This window comes from Stegostoma tigrinum, chromosome 34, assembly GCF_030684315.1.
Source record: "Stegostoma tigrinum isolate sSteTig4 chromosome 34, sSteTig4.hap1, whole genome shotgun sequence".
Taxonomy (NCBI): domain Eukaryota; kingdom Metazoa; phylum Chordata; class Chondrichthyes; order Orectolobiformes; family Stegostomatidae; genus Stegostoma; species Stegostoma tigrinum.
Window position 1 is genome coordinate 16297441 of NC_081387.1, and position 10281 is coordinate 16307721.

General features: G+C 43.6%; 1 protein-coding gene across 1 annotated transcript; it reads right to left on the reverse strand.

The window, feature by feature from the left end:
* Positions 1-251: 251 nt before the first annotated feature.
* LOC125446616 (E3 ubiquitin-protein ligase TRIM39-like) lies at positions 252-10281 on the reverse strand. The gene is made up of 6 exons (XM_048520320.2): positions 9853-10281; positions 8566-8661; positions 6140-6373; positions 6022-6044; positions 5824-5942; positions 252-1546 (listed from the first exon to the last, which is right to left on the reverse strand). Exons 1-6 carry the CDS (start codon positions 10261-10263, stop codon positions 996-998), a joined length of 1434 nt encoding a protein of 477 aa, XP_048376277.1. The 5' UTR covers positions 10264-10281; the 3' UTR covers positions 252-995.

A 10281-nucleotide genomic window follows, 5' to 3' on the forward strand; every position in this document is an offset into this window, starting at 1 on the left:
ATAGACAGCTAGATGGACAAATATAGCAAAGTGTGAGACACAAACATAAAGAAAGGTGGGGGTTGAATGGTAGGAATGCAAAATAGCCAGAACTGCATCAGTTGCCACTTACAAGACACATGTTTCATTGTAGACAATTTTAAAATAAGGAGCCCACTATAAGCCAGAGAACACAGTCACCATCCAATCAGCTATGACAGGTTGACCATGAACACTGGAGGCCCAATGGGAGACCCTCCAATCCTCAGATTGACAGACCCACCAGCTGAGCTCTGTGAACAGCTGGTCTAAAGGTAGAGACAAGGAGGGAGAAGGTCAGAGCATGATCCTGGAGGGGTGACCCTTCTCCCACCTACCTGCCCTGGTCTGCACTGTTCCTGTGGGCTGCCTACAATGCCAATTGGATATCCCTGTTGGTGTGGGAACCAGGTCTTAATTGGCCCCTGAAGCACATTGGATTGCAGATGGCTGACTACCTACAACTTGGCAACAGCCCACCATCCAATCCTGACCTTCAGGATTGTAGTGCTACCACATTATGAGCCTAAACCATCTTCAAAATGGTCCCAACCTCAACTGAAAATTCAGCTCCAGATATTGCTATTGAAGTCAATGAGATTGAATATCGATTGGACGGAGCGTAGGTTGGATAACTGCCAACAGAGCCAATCAGTTGCAACAAAGTACTAAAGGCTAGTGAAGGTGGACATCAGCAGGGCCCAGGCAGTACCCACTGGCACAAGAGAGGCCTTTCAAGACCAATGGGCACTGCAGAGGCTGCGGTGTATCATCACCCCGAATAGCAACATTTTGTTAAGTTTTCATTCCAGTTCTGAATGTTTCTATTGACTATTTGATTTTGACTCTGTTATAGTGCCCCACCTGACTGATTTAATTTTTAAGAGAGTAGAATGGCTTAACTGATGCAATTCGTTTTTCCCAGCAACCCCAAGATTTCTCCTCTTGTACACAGAAGGGAGCAAAGCAGAGATTTGTTAACCAGTGAGCAGTGTGAGTGATTCACCATTTTTACCAGTTAGGTTATTACAGGGACTAAAGATGGGAAAGAGTTTCTCAATGAATGTGTCAATGAAAGTGTACAGGTGAGACATGTTATCTGCATTGTAAAATGTCAGCTCTCCTCCCTCATAGTCCAGGTAAATGCCCAGCTTCCAAGGCTTCACTTTAACAGGAATGGTGGTACTTTCCACAGTTGATGCTCTGTAATCATTCTCATTAAACAAACTCACAACCCAATATCCTTCTGTAGTTAAAGGTAGGAAGGCTCCCTTCCTCCCGGAAGACTCTCCACAGACACCTATAACCCACTGGACCTTGTTTCTAAGATCTACCTCCCAATAGTGAATCCCTGATGTGAAACCCTGTGAGCTCAAAACGTACAAGTATTCATCAAATCGTTCCAGTGGATCAGGAAGATCTTCCTCTTCATCCTGCTCTTCACTACTGTGCCGCACACTCCTCAGATCCTCGGAAATGATCAGTTGACTATTTGCTGTATTTGGGTCCAAGGTGAGAGACTCTGGAACTGGAAGAGAACCCAAATGGGAAGCCGTTATATAAGAGAAACATGACTGATTCGGGACATGTGTACAGATGATGAGGTGTCCTCACCAGCTTCCTCGGCCCAGGAAACAGGGAGCCTCAGGGACAGGTATATGAAGAACTTCTTCACATTCGCTCAGCCCCATTTATGTGGTTCAGTTTATTTAAAATCGATATTTCATGACAGTTCAAATCTACATTGATTAGAATCAGTGTGATCTCTGCCTTTCCAAACTCAGAGACTAGTGTGTTATATTCAAGCATTTTGAGTTCCAAGACTAACAGTTTTCCAAGTTATGAGACCTTACTGGTTCAAAAGGACAAGGCTGAAAGTAATGTTAATGGACTGAAAACAGCACCACCAATGGAGAACTACTGACTGAACATGGTTGGCGATTAGAAGACATGGTTGGGGAGATGAAACACGGACTGGGTGACCTTCTTAGCATAAAAATTACTCTGAGCTTCCGGTTGTCTGCCATTTCAACAGACCATCCTGTTCCCTGGCCAACATTTCTGTTTCAGTCTTGCTGCAGTGCTCCGGTGAAGTTCAGCGCAAGCTGGAATCACAGCATCTCATTTTCTGCTTGGGGACACTACAGCCTGCTGCACTTGATATTGATTCAATAGTTTTAGGGCCTGAACATCTTCTCCCATGTCTTTACCCAACCCCCACAGGCCAGGCCTTGTCATCACATGGGCGACTACCACTCATGGTCCTCATTGAGCACACAGTGGTTCTCTCATTCCTTTGTCTGTCCTACCATTACTCCTCTCTCCTCCATCCACCTCATCTTCAGCACAAATACCAATCTTTTCCTCACTACAATGAGATCTGAAGTAAGGCCACTGGACCTGAAACAATTCTACTTTCTCCCCAGAGATGCTGAGCCTTTCCAACAATTTGTTTTTGTTTGATAAGATATGGTTGACGGGATTGAAGAGTAAGCAGCCCAATATCCATCTATTAGCAACTGAGAGGTGGAAAAGTGTCAACAATTCCGCATGGAAACCATGGAGCCAAATAATCTCTCAGATCTATCACATTGCCGCATTGCTTTCACAGGATATTTTAGGATGCTCTGAGACCTGTCTAGCAAAAGGCGAGTGGCAATGCATTTGAACTGGACCTTCTCACTTGTATTATATTCATATTAAAGCTAACTAACAAGACATATCTTCTAATCATCACCCATATTCAGTTCAAAGGTCCCTTGCCTTTGAGAAAGAATGCTTTATCCGTTGAGTGTGGCGGTGTTTCGGCATGGTATGGTGGTCTCCCAGCCCAATATGGTGGTCTTTTGGCCGGGCATGGGCTCAGCCAGGACTTCCAGTCTCAAGGTGATTCCAGAGCGATCTCCCAACCTTGAGGTGAAGCCTAGCACAGTCTGGAGTCAAGGCTTAGTGTGGACGGGAGGCTACGTGCCAGCATGGACTGGTTTGGAAGGACTGTTGTTCTGAACAGTTTATATTTCTACTTCTCATTTTTTCGTACGATTTGTAATGCTGGGCATTTTATTTTTTAATTTTTCCAATTGTTCTTTTCTTCCCTAAAAACTTATATTGAAGAATCTGTGTCTGGGTAGAGGTACCAAAGTAGGTAGCGCAAGTAGTGACTTGTAAATTTTTCACTGTACCCATTTCAGTATGTGTGACAATAAAGCTAATTCAACTCAATATGTGCATACACCATGAACATCCTCTCCCACGTACATTATACGCAAGATTTTAGATGTCAAACCTGGCTCAGCATTACCATCACTGAGTTCCGAAGTCATGGGTGCAGGTCCCACTGTAAAGATTTGAGCATCAAGTCTAATCTCAATTCTACCAGCAGGGCAAGACTGAGAAAGTGCTGCCCCATTACTGCTGCTGTTTTCCAAAACATTAACAGTGCTATGTTTTCAGCCTTGCCCGTATGGTTTTTAATTTGGAAAATGTCATTTTCGATGCTGGCTCCTCATCTGTAGCATAAAGCCCAACTAGATGCACTGAGATCCAATAGCCCCAGCAATGTGAGGAGACAAATTCATGGACCTTAAACTTCCTGTAGACTTCCCAAGATTCTAACAGAGGCACCAGTGCTACCCATACAGACAAGAAGCGTAGATAACAGGCCTAACAAACTAATTTTCTTCTGGTTGGCTGGGTTGAGAAATCAGGTAGATAGCACAGAGCCAAGAATATTTACTACGATAAAACAATGAGCTGCTGGTGCTGGAGATCTGAAACAATCCTGTTCTACCATACTGTCTTCGCCGTTCACAATGCGGTCTCCCCTACACTGGGGAGACAAAATGCTGACTGGGTGATGGTTTTGCATGACACCTACATTTTGTCTCTAAAAATGACCATGAGTTTCTAGTTGCCCTGCTGCTTCAAAAAACCACTGTGCTCCCTGGTCAACATTTCTGTCTCAGACCTACTGCTGTGCTCAGTGAGGTTCAGATCAAGTTGGAGGAACATCACCGCATCTTCCACCTGGAGACCCTGCAGCCTCCAGGATTCAAGATCGAGTTCAATAATTTTAGATCTTGAATACTTCCTTCTCTGTGCTTTGCCCAACCTGACACCCAGGTCCTGTAATCAGCACAACCAACCTATTCTCACCTATTTATTGTCCTATTGTCAACTATTTAGCCATTCTTCTTCCTTGGCTTACCATCAACAATCCCTTTCTCTGAATACCCTTTAGAGTCTCTCTCTCTCTCACACACACACACACACACAGCACCAGGGACCTGCGTTCGATTCCAGCCTCGGGTGACTGTCTGTGTGGAATTTGCACATTCTCCTGGTGTCTGCATGGGTTTCCTCCAGGCGCTCCGGTTTCCTTCCACACTCCAAAGATATGCAGTTTAGATGGATTGGCCATGCTAAATTGCCCGTAGTGTTCAGGGGTGTGTAGATTAGGTGGGTTATAGGGGGATGGGTCTGGTGTGGACTTGTTTCCAAACAGTCCAGATTCTATCTCCCTACTGCCACCCCGTGGTCATCTGCATAAATACCACTGTTTTCTTGCTTCTATCAGTTCTGAAGAAGTCACTAAACTCAAATTAGAGCTGGATGAACACAGCAGGCCAAGCAACATCAGAGGAGCCGGAAGGCTGACGTTTTGGCCCTAGACCCTTCTTCTGAAAGGGCCTAGGCCCAAAGCCCATTTCTGAAGAAGGGTCTAGGCCCAAAACGGCAGCCTTCCTGCTCCTATGATGATGCTTGGCCTGCTGTGTTCATCCTGCTCGACATCTTGTTATCTCAGATTCTCCAGCATCTGCAGTTCCTACTACCACTAAACCCAAATTGTTTTCTTTGCTTTCTCTCCACAATGCTGCAGACCTGCCAATTTTCTCCAGCAACATGCGGTATTGTCACTAGACTATTAATCCAGAGACTCAGGTAATGTTCTGGGGGCTTCGGTTCAAATCCTGCCATGACAGGTGGTGGAAACTGAATTAAGAAAAAATCAGAGATCTGGAATTAAGAGTCGAATAATGACCATATTTCAACTGTTCGGGAGAAAAGTCCACCTGGTTCTCTAATGTCATTTAGGGAAGGAAACTGTCTTCTTACTTTGTCTGGCCTACATATGACTCAAGACCCATAACAATGGTTGACTCTTAACAATTAGGGATGGACAATAAATGACGGCCTGGCCAGTGACACCCACATCTAACGCTGTCATTGGCTAGACCAACATTTATTACTCATCCCTAATTAGGAAAGAAAGTTACAATTTTTGCCAAGAATATTACTGAGCAGCATGAATAATTTATATTTGTGCTTTTGTGGGATGCAGGCATCTCTGGCTCGGTCAGCATTTATTGTCCACCCCTAATTGCCCAGGGGACAGCTAAGGGTCAACCACATTGCTGGGGGCCTGGAGTCACATGTAGCCCAGCCCAGCCAATGTGAGGATGGCAGAGTTCCTTCCCGAAAGAATATTAGTGAACCAGATAGGTTTTTAATGACGATCAAAATAGTTACATGGTCATCATTTTTATTTCAGTACTTAGATATTTATTATTTCACCAAATGAAGGGTTTTTCCGGCAAAATGTGAAAACAGTTGCTGCTCAATGCAAAGTATGTGGAGCAGATTTTCAACTTGCCACACGTCGCCTCAGGCCAGCCACCCATCACAGAAACTGCCCGATCATCACTCCTGCTGAATTCAATGGAAGGACGACTATTCAACCCCCACGTCCCACGAGCAGTTGAGCAAAGTGAAGGGGATGCCCGAAGAGGTCACTCTGGCTCTTACCTGGCTCGATTATTCTCCTCATTCCCTTCCAAACTCTGAAAAATTGGAAGGGCTCGCCGAAGATTTCCATGGTCATTTCAACATCAGTCTCTTCTGGCAGCTCAGCTCGGTCTGCATATCTAGGGAAAATAATATAATTTGCATGAGCAGCAACAGCAACAAGTAAAGTAAAAGTGCACACAATAAGAAGGAACATACCTGGTGAGAAAGCCCTTAACATCCTAAATAAAGAGAAAAAAAAACAGAACTGGAATGAATGCCAAAACAAGCTAAATTCCAAAATCAAGCAACCTCCTTCTTTCGCTTTAGTTGATACCTTGAGAAATTCTGCAGTGTCAGTTACTTTTAGTCGCGTTTGTAGCTCTGAGATGAGCTGCTCATTGGTCAAGACTCTATCGTTAAGCGCTCCAATGTAATCTTCCAATTTTTTTAACATATTGTCCGCCTCCTGTCTCAGTTTGATTCTCATGATCTCTTCCTGCTCATTCAAGAAGTTGTGCATCTTCTCAAACTCTTTTTGAATTGTGTCCATCAGCTGGTCCGATTGTACCTGGAGCAGAGAAAACACCGGTCCTAGTTAACATTCAGGAAGAATGCAGTGGAAAGAGTCCTCACCTTGTGATCTGGAATTCATTGTCTCCACGTTAGTGGAAACTGCTTAAACAGCAACTTTTCAATGTATATTGACTTATGGTTGACAAGGGAAAGGATTTCCAGGACCATGGGAAAATAGCCAGGGTGTAGGGCTAACTATGTGGCTCTTTGAAAGAGCTGGCACAGACATTATGGGATGAATGGTCTCTGCTGTACTGTTTGAGAGGATAAAAACAGGATTGTGGAACACCTATGTTTCAGGCTACAATGTGCATACAGGAAGCATTTGCACATTTTCAAGAACAAGTTCAAGAATTTGATTAGCTGCACAATATGTAGATAAGTGAATGCTCTCGGGGTCTCTAAGAAAGGGCAGTAAATATTGCCTTGCTAACTTTTCCCAGAGCCTATACATAGCCATGTCTCAAAGTGTAAGGGAAAAAAGTCCTTTAAAAAATCCTTAATTTCACTTCAGAGGCTTGGACACAGTCAAGTGCTTGGGGCACAGTGGGCTCTAAATAGTCTTGTAGGACTACAGCATGGGGTCAGTGGTAAATAGTAAATTAATTTAAAAAAAGGTTCCAGTGATCAAAGGTCTAAAATGTTACATCTGATTGCCTCTGCTCAGACGCTACCAGCATTTTACAGCATAGAACATAGAACAGTACAGGCCCTTTGGCCCACGATGTTATGCCAACCTATTATCCTACTAAGAACAAACTACCCTGCATAGCCTACGTTATACTACCATCCACTGCAGTGGTTCAAGAAGGCAGCTCACCACCGCCTTCTCAAGGGCAATTAGGGATGGGCAAGAAATGCTGGCCAGCCAGCAATGCCCACATGCTACAAATGAATAGAAAACAAATCCACATGCCTATCCAAGAGTCATTTAAATGTTTCAAATGTATCTGACTCCACTACCACTGCCCATAGCACATTCTACGTACCTACCATTTTCTCTGTATAAAGAACCTACCTCTGACATCTCCTCTACACCTTCCTCCAATGCCCATAAAGTTATGCCCCTCTCATAATCATCATTTCCGCCCTGGGAAAATGTCTCTGGGTATCTACCCTATCAATGCCTCTCATCATCTTGTACACCTCTGCCAAATCACCTCTCATTCTTCTTTGCTCCAATTGTAAAAGCTCTAGCTGCCTCAACCTTTCCTCATAAGACCTGCGCTCCAGTCCAGGCAGCATCCTAGTAAATCTCCTCTGCACCCTCTCTAAAGCCTCTTCTTTCCTGTAATGAGGTGACCAAAACTTAACACAATATTGGAACAGGTGAACCTATGCTGGGAAACAGGAGTCGTTAGAGGAGGTCAATGGCCAGAAGGTTGACTGGAGTATCTCTGATGGAGTAGGGATGGGAGAGGTAGAACAGAAGTGGAGCCCTCGTGACAAAGAGGATTGGAGCCTGTGAAGGTACCTGGTCCTCCATGGAGGGGGATAGGGAGAGGAAGTAATGCCATTGCTCATGTGGTGGAGAGAATTGTAGCCTTCCTGGATAGGGATCAGGAATAATTAGAGTCTAAAACTAGAACAGAAATTGCCTCACTGGAGCATAGTGGGTTGGGGTTGTGGAAGGAGGTGGGGAAGAGGTCAGGATCTGGTGGGTGTAGGAGTTATAGCCGCCTGGTGAGAGAGGGAGGTCAGGAACTGGTGGGGAGGGCCACTGGTGAAGCTTCTGGCTGTGGAATTTCCTCAGGCAGGTATCTGGAAGCATTTAAATTCCTGAATCCAACACCTTGTCTTGATAAATCTGCTACAGTTCCCAACTCTAGGCTAGCTTGGTCAGTAGAAGCAAAAGCCCAAAAGCAAAAATACCCATCCTCATTACCATATTTCAAATTTCAAACTGTTTCTCCGAATCAAGTTAGTTGTCCAACTAACTTTCAATTTCAGTTAAAGCTGAAAGTGGATCGGCTAGGGGTAGATTTAAGTCAAAAATATTTTCTGAAAAGTGACACCCCCTCCCCATCCTCAATCAAACCCACCTGTTTGCTTTCAATGTCCTGGATTACATGTCCAAGTAGATTCAACATCCCAAGCACAACTAGAGATGGACAAAAATTTCCCAGTCTTGCCATATTTCAAGAATGACTTTTCAAAAAATTAACAGTGGAATTATTCTATTTTTACCTTCAGTTGTTCCATTTTTGCCTCTTGACTCTCTTTATTTTCAGTTATGTTCTTAACTTCGCAATCCAACCAATCCAAATATGTTTGGAGTTCTTCCTGAAACATTTAATAACTTTTAGTAATATGAGTAAAGGCAAGTTCCAGTGAAACTGCGTGTAATTCATGAAATAAACAGGCTTCATCACATAAGTCAATGGTGTCTCTGAAATGGCTTTGAGTCAGGGTCTGAGCTTCGTTCGGGAAGCAGCAATGCCCGTTAGACTATCTCAGCAACACAATAAACACATATATGGCTACAGACACTGGGGTACTTCAGAAACATAACCAGGCGCAGAAACACTTGATTTACATAGGTGGAGACTAGACAGTAGAATGCCCAATATGTATGGCTGGACATTAGAAAACCAAATGCATATACTTAGATACTGGAATATGGCTACAGAAAGAAAACAATCAATGTCTAGCTAGAATCTGAAATACACTGTATACAAAGCCAGACACCCGAATATTCCACATACAATACATAGCTAACCACTGGTGTACTCTACTTGTGTAGCTGAAGCTGGGAGTACCTCACATATAAGGCTCAACACCAGTAAATCCCTTGTACAAGGCTAAATGCTTGGATGGCCTATAAAAATGCTGATATTGGGTCCTCCTTAATGTATCACTCAACACTGAGTTACCCAAACTCAAGCACAGGTATTGAAATAACTCACATCCATGGCTAAATAATTTATATATAAATAGAAATGACTGTAATCAATGAGATAATTGCTGATCTTGATGCTTACCTTTATGCCTTAACCTGTAATACATTTGGTGAATAACAATCTATAAATCTCAGTTTTAAATTTAACACTTGATAGAGCATCAATTTTCATTTGCAAAATGCAGGATCTAAACTTCTACTGTCCTTTCTGTTCCTATTTTCACTTCTGAAAGGACTGTTGTCATATTTGGACAATGGCCTCTAAACCCAGTCTGTACAAGAAACAAAAGTATTTTGAAATCTACTCCTTTCAATAACTTGGAAACCCCAATCCTTCTCACCTCTCCTTTCTATTCAAATATCTCTCCCCTACACTTCACATCTATTTTTTTCCTCTTATACCCTTCACTTTCCTCTTGTTATATTTCTTCCTTCCTCCCTACTTCAGCTGTAACTCCTCTTCTGTCTCCCTTTCCCACCAATTCTTTGAACAAACTCTCCCATTTAACACCCCCCACCAACCACCCTGTCTTCCCCATCATGATCCCACTGTCAGTGGCTCAGTGATTGTCTACCTTGTTTCTCTGGGCAGCTTCTTTTAAAATAGTCACATCATGCATTTTATGGTCTGAATTCCAACAGTTCACACAGATCATTTCCTTCTCCACTTCACAGAACAGTTTCAGCTTCTCCTCATGCTCCTTACAGTAAGCCCCTTCCTCTTGCTCTGTAATCTTTGCCTTCAGCTCTCTGAACTTCTCCACAATGCTTGCCAGGGTCCGGGCTGGCCTGATGTTCCTCTGGCTGAAGACCTGCCGACACTCAGGGCAGGAAACATTTCCTAATGTCTTCTCCCAGCTCTGGGAGATGCATGACCTGCAGTAATGATGCTCACAGTCCAGAAACACTGGGTCGGTGAACATCTCCAGGCAGATGGAGCAGGTCAGTTCATTGGTGAGATCACACACCTCTTTTCTGGTTGCCATTTTACAGCTTGTTCTTCA

Coding starts and splice junctions, on each gene's coding strand:
- LOC125446616 (XM_048520320.2), bottom strand. CDS start 10,263: ATGGCAACCAGAAAAGAGGTGTGTGATCTCACCAATGAACTGACCTGC. Junction 8,662..9,852: donor AAGCTGCCCAGAGAAACAAG/GTAGACAATCAC, acceptor TAAATGTTTCAG/GAAGAACTCCAAACATATTT. Junction 1,547..5,823: donor GAGGAGAATAATCGAGCCAG/GTAAGAGCCAGA, acceptor GTTCTCTTCCAG/TTCCAGAGTCTCTCACCTTG.